Source organism: Sprattus sprattus, assembly GCF_963457725.1.
Source record: "Sprattus sprattus genome assembly, chromosome: 19".
In the NCBI taxonomy this organism is placed as follows: domain Eukaryota; kingdom Metazoa; phylum Chordata; class Actinopteri; order Clupeiformes; family Clupeidae; genus Sprattus; species Sprattus sprattus.
This window is the reverse complement of record NC_137917.1, coordinates 5,689,740-5,706,315: the sequence shown is the minus strand read 5'-3', so window position 1 is coordinate 5,706,315 and position 16,576 is coordinate 5,689,740. Positions and strand designations below refer to the sequence as shown.

At 42.6% G+C, this 16,576-nt stretch overlaps 1 protein-coding gene across 1 annotated transcript; it reads right to left on the bottom strand.

Moving 5' to 3' along the window:
• Positions 1 to 139: 139 nt before the first annotated feature.
• Positions 140 to 15,637, bottom strand: flot1b (flotillin 1b). Its single transcript, XM_080857929.1, has 13 exons — positions 15,529 to 15,637; positions 14,308 to 14,369; positions 14,100 to 14,175; positions 12,737 to 12,827; positions 9,249 to 9,389; positions 8,490 to 8,609; positions 7,850 to 7,949; positions 7,609 to 7,757; positions 7,061 to 7,242; positions 6,588 to 6,633; positions 2,565 to 2,702; positions 2,221 to 2,385; positions 140 to 1,875 (listed from the first exon to the last, which is right to left on the bottom strand). The coding sequence occupies exons 2-13, from the start codon at positions 14,348 to 14,350 to the stop codon at positions 1,855 to 1,857; spliced, it is 1,272 nt and encodes a 423-aa protein (XP_080714055.1). The 5' UTR covers positions 14,351 to 14,369; positions 15,529 to 15,637; the 3' UTR covers positions 140 to 1,854.
• Between the last annotated feature and the right edge of the window lie 939 nt (positions 15,638 to 16,576).

The following is a 16,576-nucleotide window of genomic DNA, read 5'->3' as shown; positions in this document are numbered from 1 at the left end:
GACATTTAAGATGTAATTAAAAACTATTCCTACAATAACATTCTGTGGCTTTAAGTGGACAAGCAACAAGCATGAGTGCAGAGCTGATTTCCATGCCTGTTGAAACATGGTCTTCACACAGTCCAGATTAGTCACAGGCTGAGGTCTCAGCATGTTTATTCAATATTCAACTATGTTACAACATAGGAGGTTATTTCTGTTACATGTCCACACATCCAAGACTTATTGCATTAAGGTACAATAAAAACTATAAAAGTATATAGTAAGGCAGGCAAGTCTTTTGGCAAGAAACATAACATTTCTCAAGCTAAAACTAAAAAACACCAGTAGTAATACTCAAGCATTGAAGTAAATCAGAGGAACATGGAACTCAAAATGGCAGTATGATAAAGTCCAATGTTGGAAGTAAAGCCATGATTGGCTTGTTAATAAAAACTAATACAAGCTATTTAAAAGCAGGAATGGTCCAAACCCCATTCAGTGCATAGAGTAGGTTTGGTGTCATGAACGGAGGTGCATCAATGGGGGTGAAGGGGGATTCAGGCACTTGTTGGTGACGGGGAGCATGTAAGCCTCATCTGCCTCTGATTTAGAGGTATGAAATGCAATCCTGACAGCAGCATTATTGAAGCAAATACAGTCCATACAGTTACAATCCAGAAACTGCATGTTTTTAGTCCTCAGCTTTTTCATCATGAACAAATACTTAAGTCAAGCACTAGAGCTTGACCCAGATGTCAGAGCAAGTGGTTTATGCCAAACAAACTTTTCTTCCCCCACAGTGTTTCGACAAATGTTTTCCTTTGAGCTGCAAGCGTCAAGGAAACCCATGCTTTCATGTCAGACACCTACTTCCTTTCCCCTAATACTCTTGCTTTGCCAAAACATGCCACAGTCACTTCATAGCCCAACAGAACACCTCCATACAGGCCTTTGTGAGTAGAACCCACTGAGTGTGAGTGTAGAAACCACTGGAGGATGTACAACAGTCTTGGTAGAAGGTCAAAGACACGCTTTTAAGTCTCAACCCTGTTCTCAGGTTCCCACTGACCAACTGAAAATAATTTTGTATTTAAAACTGGGATGAGGCAATTCCCACGTCAGACCATTAGACTTGCACCATTATCAGATTCTGTTCAATTCCTATAAACCCCAGATGTCTCACATTCCTGAACTCACAACAAATCTCCATCCCTCAAACCAACTGAAATGGACTGTACTGTACTGTAATCCAACACTTCGGGGTCATACATCCTGCACTGAAGAGGCCTGAAACAAAGGCACACGGAAATAAATGCACAGATAAAAGGCTACCACACAATATTTGGTCAATTTTTCCCGTAGAACAGGTTACAAATATGGCTTAGTATTGAGCATTGATATAAAGGGATTAGGGAGTAAGGACTCTGAATGTCTGTGTAATGCAATGGAAAGAGGGTTTCATGGAGGGTGCTGACGATTGCAACAGGAGCAGCTAAGTACGTTCATGAAAACAGTACTCGCATATGCATGAGATGACAGGCGAAATTCTAATGAAAGTGATGTATAAGATACATATATGGTGTATATTTATGAATATAAGAAAGAGCTTTCTCATCTGTTTAAAGGGTTAAGTGTTACCATCTTCCTTCATCTTCTGTAGCCCCCAAAACATTCAAACTAAAGAGCCACGCTGATACATAACAAGACTAATGGTCTCCTACACTTGTGTGATTTAAGGCCAGGGAGGTCAAATGAGCCTAACCAAGCACTCAGGTACACTATCTACAGCTATAGGATAAGCAGACATGCATACACATAGGCACTATGGGATAGATCTTCTCATCTGATTGGGTGCCTCTTCCAGCCAAGTCTTTAGCCGCGCTTTCCTGACACCTGTAGAGGCAGAGACAGAGGAAGACAAAGAATGGCAAAGAGTTCTTTATTAAAACCAATAAAAAAGAAATACGTTGCTACGGCCCTTTTCCTTATAACATGTGCTGTCTGGGAGATCTAAGAGCTCATGGGTTTTCTATTGATGAGTGCCAACAGATCACAAAATGTTTGTAGCTCATATTTCACTGTTCCTAAAATGCCAAACACTTCCACTGCTCTTCCTGTTTGCTCATATAAATATGACCAAACCATTACATGTACTATTCTTTGGAGTTCAAGCTAAATAAAGTGTGGGGTAGACATTTCCAAGACAGGCCCTGGACGTGGCCCTGCAGGTTCCCTTACCTGGGAGATGTTAATTCCGGTGAGTTTCTCCACAGTCTCTGGTAGCCTGGTCATGATATCCAGCACCTCTCCAGCCAGCTTGGATGCACCCACCTCAGAGCCTCCACTGGACACCATGGTCACCTTCTGCGCCATGCACAGAGGCTTGGAGATCTCATCCGCCATCTAGAGGACAGGAGGGCAAACAATCAACCAACCAACCAACCAACCAACCCACTTGAAAAATCACTTCTTAGTTATCCAGTCCTTATTATTCTTTTCAGCTAAGCTTGGTTTTCAAATTAAAACTTTCTTTGGCAAATGTGTTGTGTGACTGGCGTGACGTGATGTTCTGAGCTCCTCACCAGAGGGATTTTCTCCAGGAGCAGGTCCACCATGGCTCCCTCCTTGTATTGCTTAAAGGCCTCCGCCTTCTTGGACATCTGCTCTGCCTCAGCGCGGCCCTTTGCTTCCACGGCGAAGGCCTCAGCCTCTCCCTTGATCTGCAGAGAGGGGGGGAGGAGAGGGCGTGTGGGGAGAGCAAGGCAACCAGAGATGGATCAGCTTACACAGGAGGACAAAACAGAGACAGAAAAGCAAGATGGCAAAAAGGGAACAAAAGACTTCAAGCAATATTCCATGAAACTATGGAACAGTCGGAATTAATTTCTGCTTTTTGTTACAGCCGTCTCCAAATCCCAAATCTAGCAGGTCTGAACCCCTCAGCAACCATGAATCAGCTTCTCTCCTCTCCCTTTCCAAAGCATCTCATCCGTATTTCTAAACAAAATGGTTTAGCTGTGCAAAACTTTATGCCTTTATGTTGTGGAAGAAAGGGGTTTTGTTGGACGCCAGACAATTATCGATAATTGTCAAAGTTGTGAGGAGAGAAGGAGAGAAAGAAAGAAAGAGAGCCCGGTTTAAGCTCAGTCGGTAGTAGCCCGCTTTATGGCCCTCAATTCCTATACCGTCTATAAATCACAATCACAGGTTCTCAAAAGGATTTCATAGACCACCACCACTATACAATATATGGAATATTCAATGCAGTGGCAATACATATATTGTCCACATTCAGATCTGTTTATATGCAGTTCAAAAAAACAACTCCGTTCAAAGAGTAGAGAAAGTTCCCTGTATTCGAAACAACAAGGAACCGTATCTTGCTGTGTAGCTTGCCCGATCACCTGTTGTCAGCCTGAGTGTGGGTATTCCTGTGTGTATAAGAGAACCACCAGCCTACAAGACGCAGTTCACGGTGTTCATCAGCTGTTTCCCCCAATGCTCATTTCCGAGTAGGGATGAGAACCTTTACGATTTTAACGATTCCGGTTCCTTATCGATTCCTGCTTATCGATTCGATTCCTTATCGATTCTTATTGGGTAAGGGGTGAAAAAAGAGCACAAACGGGTTTTTTACATTAATGTTCTTTTATATAAATTTCTAGAATGCTGCACACACCATAAACAGAATGTTTACATAAATAACCAAAAACTTTTATTAAACAGACATTCTTGCAACTAAATATAAAACAATATTTAAATGCATATGTGGTGAGAGTGTCAACTCTAAAGCTATACATTGACATTGCAGAGCACTGTTGATTGCTATTTCACTCATTTACTCATCTATACTATAGATGAGTGTATGAGTGAATGATTGAAATAGCAAACAACCCCTATACAACCCTTCCTCTGCTACCTACTGATCTTTCTTTTCCAGAGCAGATATACCTCAGGAAATGTCTCATAATTGTTGGGACATTACAATGCATCCAGGTTTAGTTTAAGTTAGTCCAATCTAAACCCCTCCCTCATTGCACTCTCGAGATAAACTAAATCTGGCAATAAAATGGCACTAACAAAATCGTTGAATTTCCTGATCTGACATGAAGCCCTTGTTATTGAGTAAACTAAAGGACTGTATATTTTCTTGTAGGTTGCTTGGTTGTATGGCTAATTGCGAACTATTATGCTTAACGCTTCTAATAGCAATGTAGAACCCACTACAAACACAATAACGTACTGAAACATACCTACTTGTATCATGCACACAATGCCTCACATACGTATTTGAACAAAGATGATTCGCAAACTAGGCACTCAGTATATTTAAAACTTAACTATTGCTGCCACTGAATTGAAAGAGAAACGTATCCATATCTAGGGAGCTGCACGCGTTGCTAGGCAACGCCATTATTAACGGAGTCTTTTGCGCTTCATCCCTGACTTACCAAGGTAAAGTCCTCAAAATGTTTTATCATAACGGTGCAAACCCATGCCACCGTTGTGAGCGACGCGATCTCTAAACCCAATGCATTTCAATGGGAGCCAATCCATTGTGACGTAAATTAGCGATCTGAGCGACGCGTCCGTTGAAAATTCGAACATGTTGAAACTTATGCAAATGAGGAGCGATATTTCCCGGCAGCAACCAATGAGATTGTTTGGTGTCGTCTTTGACAGTTGGACTGTATGCTATTTCCACACGCTACACCACGCCCACTCAAAGCGATGGAAGTCGCTCACAACGGTGGCATGGGTTTGCACCGTAACGGTGTTACTCGTGTGTTATCACAAACTTTCTAGAACCAACAGAGGGGAGGCAAGCACTGCCTCTGCCTCAAGCCAACGGCTGAAAATAGAAGATTCTACAGCTAAGCTAGCCTATACGTTATATGACAATGTCCAACATCGCCCATTCTGTTAAGCAATTAAATGCTAAGTTTAGTTATGGTTAACACGACAACGCAAACGTTTGCTGATAACACACGAGTAACACCGTTATGATAAAACATTTTGAGGAGTTTACCTTGGTAAGTTAGGGATGAAGCGCCGTCGTTAGTTGAGCTGCTGCAGGCATCAAAAACATGACAATCTTGTAATTTAATACCATGTTGTGTGCTCAAGTGCTTATTCATAGTAGATGTACCTCCTCCCTTTGACGAAATACATGTTTTACAGACGTTACAAGTGACCATGTTTTCATTTGTTCGAGTGAATTAGATCGCTTCTGTCTAGTTGCCATTTCTGCTGCGGTCTGATTTTTTAAAGGAAGAGTTTGCGCATGGGCAAACGGCACAGAGGTCCGTTTACAGACCCGGTTTTGAATTTGGCTAACGATTCCAAAGATTCGGCTCATTAGGAACCGGTTCTAAACAAGAACCGGGTTTCGGTTCCCATCCCTATTTCCGAGCCATTGCATTTACAGAGTGTAAAATGCGGTCACTTGCCTAACACAGCATAGATCCAAGGCAAGACAGATAGGACAAGATTAGGAGCGTGTTTACTTCCGTATGCTTGTTTGTTAACAACAAAAGTAGTCCACATCGCAACAGCGGTTAAAGAATCCACTTCCTGGTAAAGCATTCTCTATAAGGAAACACCACAGCAAGGTTACTTAGATGCATTGCTACAAACTCCTGCAGGCCAAATCAGAGCCACAACTCAACCACATGTGACATTTCTCGAACATGATCTGGTGGGACGCGGCATTCACAATGTCGCCCATCTCATCCCTTTCTCGCTTGGAGAACAATTTCTTCCCAAACTGTGTCTATGTGTTTCAGCAACAGTTTACATGAACCACAGGTAACACACTATGGTCACATTTTTGGAACACAGTTTGGAACATTTTCTCACAATTTAGAGGAAAATACCCATATCCTTTCAACTCCACTTTCTGTTCTGTGCCAACAACCACAGAGAGAAACTAAACACATGACAACTTCCACATGAGGAAGGCTCACACACTCACGCGACATGGCGCCCATTCTGTCTTCACCGCTCACTCGCACAGCACTGTTCAACTTTCTTCATTCCTCCCTCTTCCTAGTTCCCTATTCGCTGCTATTAACAAGACACATCATGGTCAATCACCATTAGCATGGGGCTATGGCTGCTGTTGTAAATAATATATCTGAGCGCACCCACAATGCATTTCAATGACACTTTGAGGCAGGCAGAACCATGATCTGGTCTAAACACTAATGTATGAGATTCTCCTCATCTCCTCTTGTCTCTCTCTCGCCACAGCTCTTCTCATAAACACATCATACACCACACATTCATCCTCTGCTACAGATCAAGGGGCTTTTGATCAAACTGCAAGAGAAAGTTGTAGTATGACTCAGTGTATGTGTATGTGCGTATGTGTGTGAGTCATTCGTGGTAATAGTTTAGCTTGTGATGATGAGTAACACATGAGAAGTTGACTACATTATATTTGCTCGCCTCTATCTCTGCTTTCAGCATTAAATCAATCCAGTGTGTGCATTATCCAGCTGCTGGACGGCTGATGTCAAGCAGAGGAAATGACATCATAGAGGAACAAAACAAAACAACAAAGTCAAACAAAAGCACGGAAGGGCGAAGACCGCTGCACTCACCCTGATGGACTCTGCCTCTGCCTCAGCCTCCATGATGAGCTGACACCTAAGAACGACAAGACAGACAGAGAGAGGAAGAGAGGGAGTGGACAAGAAGAGGGAGTGTGCGAGACAGAGACACACAAATAGAAAGTGAGTTTATTTACACCACTGTACATGTTTTGTCTGAGTGTGGCCATTCTTAGTTCAAGGGATTAAAGACGAGAACACCCTGATGCAACCATCAGGCAACCCAGACGCTGAGTAAATAGGAGAGAATCTGTAACGCGATAGCCCCCGCATCTGTCTTCTCACCTTCTAATTAAACCGTAAACCAACTGTGCCGACCGCATATTGCACATAAACCCTGCTAGTGGGAATGCAGGATCAAACCTAAACTAAAAATAGGTCTCTCGTTAGTGAGAGGGGCGGCTGCTTGGGGCCTCTCGGGGTGGAGGGTGAGGGTGAGTGGGGGTCTTCTGGGCTGGACTCACCGCATGGCTTCGGCCAGCTTCTCCAGCCGGTAGCGCTCAGCCTCAGCGGGCTTCTTCACCTTGGCCTCCAGCTCCTTCTCGCGACGCGTGATCTCCTGCTCCTGCAGCATGATCTGCTGCGTGCGCTCCACCACCATCACCTGCATCTTCTCCTCCTCGATGCGCTGCTTGGTCTTGGCCACCTGAGGAGCCACAGGGGTAGAGGGTCAGAGGAACAGAGAGGAAGCCGCAGCAACTGCTCAAGATGGATAACTAATCTCTGGTTCAATTTCAGTTCCACTGTTTATTTTTTTACACTCCTTTTAAATCATTATGTCAGTCCTGCATCATCTTGCTCAACTGGGATACTATATTCAGTTTAGTTGGTTGCAATTTTTGATTTCATTCATTTCAGCTATGTTTTGAATGCTAGAAACAAAATAAAAATGACAAGGCTAAAGGGATAAATGGCTAAGCTAGAATACACCTGTATTCATATGAAACACATAAGACAGATGCTGAGGTGTATGCGTGTTCATGCATGGGCATGCACGTTATGGTGCGTTTACCTGAAGCTGATAGGCCATCTCGGATTCTGCCTTCTTGGAGTTGACCTCCATGTCATAGATGGCCTTCTTCAGCTCAAAGTCTCTCTGCGATTTGGCCATCTCAATCTCATTCAGATACTGGGCAGACACCTTCTGCTGCATGGCATGGGCTTCCTGCTCACACAGAGTTAACATTGTCAGCAGCAGACAGGGATGAAGAGGGGACCAGAGGGAAGGGATACAGGGACAAAGCAAAAAAAACTTGCCCTTATAGCGGCGTCTCTCTTGTACTGGGCTTGACCCATGCGGGCATCCTTCTGAACCTGAGCTGTGCGGGCTTTGCCCAGGGAGTTCAGGTAATCCTGAGGAGGAGAGGATTATCATTAAACTCCATTGTGATAAAAAGTAAGCCCAACAGACCTTCATGCCCAAAACAACATGGGTGTAGAAAAGAACACCTGTTTTAGTTCCACAGAGGAAAGTGTCACTGCTGGAAGATATCAAATTATCCTATATAAGTCTACTGATTCTCATTTCTAAAATATTGGGGATGTATTACGTAAAAGTAATGCTTTGAGTAAATTCAAATACAAACTGCAGCCTTTGTCAGGTCATGTCATGTCATCAGATGGTACAGCAAGTAGTTATAGCCGAGTAACTACTGGTAATATTTTGAAATAGGTTGTCAAAATAATGGTCCGTATCCATCATTCACTGAATAAATACCTAACGTACACACAAATGTAATCAGTTCATGGATTAACCTACATTGCAGTGAGGAGGCAAATCATGAAGAAATGCAGTTTCCCGTTTGAGTTCCTTCATCTCAGTCATTCATTTTCTTTCTTTTTTATAAATCATCAATGCTAATGGTGTTAAAGTGCAGGGAGGGGGAGACATACCTGGTCATCGTGCACATCTTTGAGCGTATAGCTGACCACATTAATGCCCATGTTGATCAGGTCAGAGGAGGCCACCTTGAACACCTGCTCAGAGAACTTCTTACGGTCCTGAAAAATCTCCTATGATGGATGTGTAAGTTAAGTTGAGTAAGTTGAGTTATGTGAGAGACAATTTCACTGTTTCATCAAAACAAACACAGCCAACTCCCAAGAGATACTTTATCAGGAAATAAGACAGGAAGACACAAGGACAGAAAGTCCAGCCTGCTGACCTCAATGTGGTCTCTCAGCATTCACTCTAGATGCGAACATCTTCATTTCAACATGTTCTTTGACAGTGAATGACGGTGTTTTATCATAAACTATTCTATGATTAAGAGCCAAGAGCAGAATTACCATATGTATATAGTAAGAGTCTGCAGTGCACATTTGCATTAGTCCGATTAAGCCTGCTAATGTTCTGATCACCTTCAGTAGAGATAACTGCAATCAAAGACTTCCTGTTTCTGCAGCAATGGTGACATTGTGGAATTTTGTCTCTCTGCCAAGGCACTTAGGATTGTGCATTTTGAGACCAGGTAGTCAGATAAATTCTAGTCTTGACACATATTCCAATAGTTTTGAGGTGATTCATTCAAACTACTTCATATGTGAAAACCGGGTTGCACCAAGTTCACTACAAGTGAATCCCAGATATTATCTAACACTTAGAGGTTTTTGCACATAGCCAAGGGCCATGATGATGGGTAGGTTACCTACCTCCACAGTGAGATGGGCGATGATGGCCCTCTGGTGGCCCTCCATTGTTTCCAGAGCAATATCAGCTATCTGAGTCTCACTCTTGCCCATGAACATCTGGCAAGCTGTCATCAGCATTGATTGTTGGGTGTCGATCTTAACCTGTCAAAGGCTCAAGCATCAGTAGGGTAACCAGTGCTTACTGAATGGCATCTTGTACTGGGGTTTTCCCTCAGTTAAACATTACATGGTGCTGGTCAATTACCAAACTGGAACCTCATATGGAGTGACATACAGCTTCAGGAGGCTTATTATGCAATCTACTGAAATAAGAATGAACCACAGCCTACCACAGGAAACCAGACATTGCATATAACAGGGTGTCTGCAGGTTTTAACAAGTGCAATTTTAGACTTTTTTAGACCTTTTTTAGACCATCATGGGTTCAATTTAAGACCTTCACGGAGTATCAAAAAAAGAAATATCAAAGCCAGACTGCGGTCAATTGACATGTATTGTCAATGAAACAAACATATATACATCCATTATTTTACATGCTTCTAAGCTGTGCACTTTTGGTGGCAATTTCATCCTCCAGAACCTTAAGCTGGGAGAGTTTGTCTTTAGCAGCCCTCCTCAAAGCATTGGATTTTGAGAGGAGCTCTGCCATTTTGCTGCCAGCCTTGCCCTCTGCTTGCTCTGCCAACTGAGCCCAATTGACCCTTCCGCGACCACTCCCCAAAACGGTAACTGATCAATCATAGCATAGCAACGGTGACTAAGCTCGGGACCTCAGTCAAGCGAGCCATTTTGATGAATGGAAGTCAATGAGAGAGACGTCTGCTCGAGAAGAGAAAATGAAACGTTGTGCTTATGGAGTGTGTAATTCTGACAGTCGATATCCAAAAAGGCTGGAGGGAGGGGTAACATTTTATCCCTTCCCGAAACCCAAGACCCAGAGAGAGAAATGCCTGCTGTGGATCAAACAATGTAGACGACCCCCCCCCCCCCCCCCCCCATCAGCTGAATGACAGCAACGTAAACAGAAGCACCTACTTTGTTCCAAGAAGCTATGTCGCTAAAATCTGCCCACTGCATCGAAAACGTGAGAAAACCCTTGCTTAAAATACGATTCAGTTTTACCACCTTACATGTTTGCGTAGCGGCGACTGTGTAGATAATAGAACAAATAAACATAGCTGGAATGAACCTGTTAGCCTTAGCATTTGTCTGTCTACAAACACGGCATGTAATGTCGTGGTTGTAGCCTATATAAGCATATTGCAGACCCTTTTGCCTGCTTCGATCTGAGATCTTGCTGTTTTTCCAAAAAATGCTTATGACTTCTTTGGGTAGAGCTGAAATTGACACGGTTGAAAACATGTACCACCCCATTCATACCAATGCTGAGAACCTGGGAAACGTGAATGCTTGACTGATATACTAAACGTTGCTAAGGGGGGCGGAGTTTGCGGAAGGGTAAATTGATCGCAAATGCTGGACGCAGCACTAGAACTAGTACTACCGGTAGAGGTATTATTTCTGCTAGCTGCAGAACAAAACTGGGCTATACCATGCGAATTTCGCGCCGCATTTGCCGAGTCCTGGTGCTTACTTGACTTTGTGTGCGATTCCAGTGCCTTAATGCCCAGGGTCCCGAGTTTTAGAGTTCTTTTGCAGAGAATGCAGTAAGCCTCACTGTCGACGGGAACGCGTTTCAACCAGTCCGAAAATTCCGGTCGCGAGAGCCAGTTATCATTGAGTTTGCATTTCCTTCTTCTTCTTCCCATCTTCTTCTGCCATTTAGTCGTCTTCTACTTCATAACTTCCCGCCTTGCTCGCACACAGGGAATCAAAATACTTGCTACTGCAAGTGACGAGAGTACATTTCCGTTTCACATCCGTAGTTTTCTTATTACGTTCCACTAACAGCAACATGTCGTGTAGAACTACACGGACCATAACTGCGCCCATTACAGGAAAAGAAAAAACAGAACGGCGTGGAAAAGGACGTAAAAAATATATATTTTTGCATTGAAACGTAGGTCTTAAATTACTCAAAACTCAATTTTAGACATACAGTGCAAAAAATCGCTATATTTTAGACTTTTTTAGGCCTAAAATGGAAAATGTGTAATTTTAGACTTTTTAAGACTTTTTAAGACCCCGCGGACACCCTGATATAAGGTTGGGTGGTCACATTTAGTGTGTTATATGTTCCACATTCCATACCAATCCAGCCCCTCATGAAATTGCTCACAGTAACAGTGCAGATTTAAATCGTTTAAAGGGAATTAAGAAGGTTTCTACCATTTTAAGTAATAATGTTGTCAAATAACTAGGGTTGTGCCGATGGACGATATCATCGTCCATCGTCATTTTTGACCCACCATCACGATGGATGGTAACCATCGTGATGCCACTCCCCCCCCCCCATATGAATTAAAGTCAGGCATGAAAATTAAATAGGCTACTGCTACAATATGCCAATATTGGCTTATTTAGGGCCAATAGTTTTCCGCATAAAAAAAAACAGCCGTAAAATGCCTTTCCGCACGTTAACTGTATGAAAACTTTCTGTTGATAGTGATGTTGCCTAGCAACGTCGTCTGCGTACCGGCTGCAGCCCCCTTAGGATAGTGACAGTTCAGTTTGTCGCCAAGTAGTTGACTGTACTGTGCCTTATACATTTCCAATGCTTCTTGTTCGACCTGTATGTGAGGCATTATGTGCATACCTAATGAAAGTAAGGGTTTTCATGAAGTTGCTAATGTGATAGATTGTGTATTAAATTAAATACCAAATTTTGGGCTACCTGCGAGTGCTATCAGTAGTAATTAGCATGCTAAGCGGAGATTTAGCTATGTTCTGTTCTTATGTTGATACGCTGTAATAAAGATGGTTCAATCCTGTTAAGATTTCGACTGGATGAGATATGAATGAGATCCATGTTGCCTAGTGTAATGTCCACTATTATATTTATCTATATGTATAACTAAGCCTGCTCCTGCGTCTGGAAACTTGCTCATTGTCAACAGAAATATGACGTTCAACTTTAGCGAAAGCATTAACTTGGCTACAAAATAGAATAGACACGAAGGTGTTGATATAAACAGTACAACCCACCCTTACCACTGCCCCCCCCCCCCGACGACATGTGTACGATATCATCGTCCATCACGATGTTTCAATGTAAACATCGTCTTCTGTCAAATAAGGAGACATCGCCCAACCCTACAAATAACACATTGTGTAGTTCTGTGAGAATTGCATGGTAGTTTAAATGAAACCTTACTGTTGTTTTAAGGAAAGCAACAAGCCTTGTTAGTATTGAGTTCCACAGCCTTTCAATGCCAGCATTTAATCAAGTTGTCTCCAGACTTTGCAGAGTCACTCCTGGCCCCAAGAAACTAAACTGTGTCAAATGAATGGCAATACAACTCCAGGTTGTTTAACCTGGAGACTGGGCCAGTAAGCTAGTGGAACACAACTGGGTGTGTGATGTATACCTGTGCAATTCCAGTCACAGAGATAGGAACTCCATATCGGCTGTAGACTTTATCACTCTTCACAGTCAGTGTGAGGGTATTCAGACTGATCCTTAGAAAGAGGAGAGAAAAGAGGTTGAGAGAATAATTCAGAGAGAGTAACTATGGTGACACACGGAGTGGCAAAAAGCATTTCAGCCATAAAGGTGCATTAACTGGGAGTCGAGTAACCACACAAACACACTCGGACCGCCACTGCAACAAATTCTCAGCAGACATGTTTGATTAAAATCATGTGGATATTCTCAAACCACTATTTCAGTTTGGTCACACTGAGCAAGATGCTCATGTAGATTTTCATTGTTTTGCATTTTAGCCAAATTACACAATTAAAGCTTCATTATGAAGCAATCAACCCTGGCCAAATGATTAGGGGGAAATTCAGTACCCCTTGATGCCAATGCACTCCATGCTCAGATTTCACTACGGTTTGAAAATCACGACATGGCAGTCTATTGTTTATTCCAAAATCACTAGGCTCTATATTTCCATCAGCATACACTAGGCAGACTGCAGATCACTTGAATCACTTACACCCAAATAGCAAGCAGTCAGCAGGCCACTATCAGTCCACTGAGGACAAAGTTGGCGGTCCGCTGGCTTCTTTATTTAAAGTAACACTATGGAGTTTCTGGGGCCGCCAGGAAGGGGGCTACTTTCTGCTGGACTATTCAGTAACTTATTTGCTGTCTTGCTTTGTCTTGTGTTGCACTTGCTTGATGTTTGACTGTGTTAGGAAAGTTGTTGACTCGCTAGTTTGTCATATAATAAGCACATTTTAACAGGTTTCGCTAAGTTTAGCCGCTAGCAAGACATCTCCAATGTTAGCAAGCTTGTTTCCACACGCTTGGACATTGATGCTAGTAATAGGTACTTTGTAATGTTATTGTGATAGCAATGTTTGCTAGCTTGGCAGCACATTCCTATCACAGTCAAACATCAAGCAAGTGCAACACAAGACAAAGCAAGACAGCAAATAAGATACTGAATAGTCCAGCAAAAAGTAGCCCTACCTACCTGGCAGCTCCAGAAATTCCATAGTGTTACTTTAACGTTTTTCAGTTGATCTGCGATTGGCTCAATACAATTTCTGTTCTGTTCTGTGCTGTTGCAAATGTTCTCCCATTAATTTATGCATGCATGCAAGTGTATGTATGCATTTTGATTTGTATGTTATAAAAGCAATTGATATGCAAACCTGTAAATACAAATGAGCAAAATGCCAGTGTCAGCCACTTTAACAGTCAATGAGCAACAGGCAAAAGGCACCTTTTTGTGTTCAGACACCGCCTCATGTTTGAGAAGAATGGTTGTAAATATTTACCTTTGAATCATCTGAACACATGGGAGAACAAACACTCTCCCTCCATTAATCATCAGAGGAGATTTGTAGCAAAACCCTGTAAGATAGGGATGGAAGAAAAACAGCCCTAACTGTGTCATACTTTCTGTGCTTACCAAAACAGCACCAAAGTTATCTACATCTTCAATCTTCAATGAGATGTATTAGGTAAAATGAAATGCACGCTTACCTGAGACCACCATAGCCTCGTTGGGACCACAGGTGTAGAACATCTTGAAATATGTTTGGGAGCTGCAATGGAAGTTATTGTTTGTATTATTTAGAGATCTCAACTTGATCTGTGACTGCTTTTAATACTAAGAGGTACACCAAACAAAAAAGTCCAAACAGAGCTAAAAATAAAACAGCTGAAAACAAGCATATATGGTTTAAGCTGTTATGAACACCAGTATGGTATGACTAGCTGAACCATGAAAAAAAAAATCACACTAAAGGCCCTTGCATGCTTCTCAAGGGAGCATGAATTGCTAGGTGCTTACGCGTTGCGTTGGGGGTGTTGCCAAGCATTTCACACCCAGAACAATAGGCTTGCGCAAAATGGCGTAAAAAGGGGCTTGCGCGGCCTCTTGCGCTTGCGCTTACGCTTACGTAACTGAGCATAAATCGGCCTTAACACATACCTCATGCGGGGAAAACTAGCTGGTCAACAAGCTTACGGCAGTGATTTAGCTGCTGACAAATCATCTTATGTTGGTAGCTGGTTTTAGCTGGTCATGGCTGATGTGGCCAGCTAAAACATCAAAAATCATGCGACAACAGATCTTAAACTAGTCAAACTAGCTGCTGAAGCCTGGTTTTTTGTATAACCTGGAGGCACCTAAAGTAAGCTTCTAAGCGGCTAGCCGACATGAATTGATGTGCTTCGTTATCACACAATAATGTAATCATTAGAGTAATCAAGACTACTTATATCCATCAGATCACCTGGTTCCTACGCAGCATTTACCCTAATGTGTTTAACCCATTCAATGCAGTGACTTAAACATTGTCCCTAGTGGATTCGAAATAGCCAAGGTTCTTCGAACTTCCCAACCACTGACAGTTCGCTTTAAGGTTACAGACACATTTATGTTATAAATAAATGGCTGATTTGGCCAAATTACTATGACGACATTACGCTCAGACAACACCGACAGGTTTAACAGGAAGCAGTGTTATTCGTATAGCGAACGCTAGTTAGCTGCCCAAGATACATTGGCTAGCAACAAGCCTCTAACCACTGAAGGAGAAAGCTACGCTCTGTAATATTAGATCTACAAACAGTGCAATTTAAGGTAACGTTAGCTAGCATGCAGTTCATTTCGTGAGTTAAAGCTACGCCAGTTCACATTGTTTGTTAACTTTTGTTTTCAGACCGCACTTAGTCAAACTGATTCTTAACATAACTTACCGAATGCGCTGTAAATATATTATTTGAAATCCGAGGTATTTCTAAAATCCTTTAAATTGTGTTGGCCTTCGACACTCATCGACTGCACTAGTTAAACCAACTGTTTTACTGGCATGGCAAATACGTGTAACGTAAGGGGCTGACTCAATGAAGCATCGACCACGCCCAGCAGCAAAAGGCACTTGTAGCCTGCCACTACTACTACTACCAGCTCCTACTATATTCCCACACCAAGTGTCATTGCCAAGAAATGTAACATATACATTTATGGAATGGATTAAACAGGTTGGTGTACAGACTGATTCCACGTATGTATTATGGAGGCGAGCTGTGCCTCAGTTCTAAAATGAGAAGGCCAGTAGTAGCCTACAAATCCCGTGGTGATGCCCTGCTTCCTAGTGGTCAGTGTGTGTTGTGTTTTTTTTCCTCGAAAAGTTATTGACAGACACCGTTTCCCAAACTGCAATGAAATGGGATCTCCGCCCCTGGTTGGAGGGGAGTACGAGTACATATGATGCATTGAATACCTTGAGCTCAGTGATGAGGTTTTCTTCATCAACATCATAAAACTCGCACATATGTTTCACAGATCTCAGCAGCGTGAGACAGTAAGGCAGTGAAGACCTGATAGGATTGACCCAGTAGGTGTGTCATCCTTTCCCTTGAATCTTCGGTGTAGCTCATGGGACAGCCTGTCAAGGAAGCAAAAGAACACCTTTCCCCGGTAGTGCTCTTCCAAGTCTTGGGCTTGGTAATCCTCTGTTGCTGATTTAGAGCTATACTTGTATTTTTGAGGTACCTTCCTGCGTCTGGCTTGACCAGGTATTTCTTCTGGCACCTCAATCCCTGCTGCCTTGGCTTGCCTTTTTGCTTTTGTAAAAAGGACCTTGAACTCCTCATTTGTCCTCATTGCCTTTACTCTTTGTATGACCCCTTCGACGATGGTGTATGAGGCTGATAAGTCAAGGTTCTTTCTCTGAAGCGCAGCAGATGGATCTGGCTAGGAAAGTGTAGAGCCTCTTAACTAGATTGAAAAAACTAACAAAGG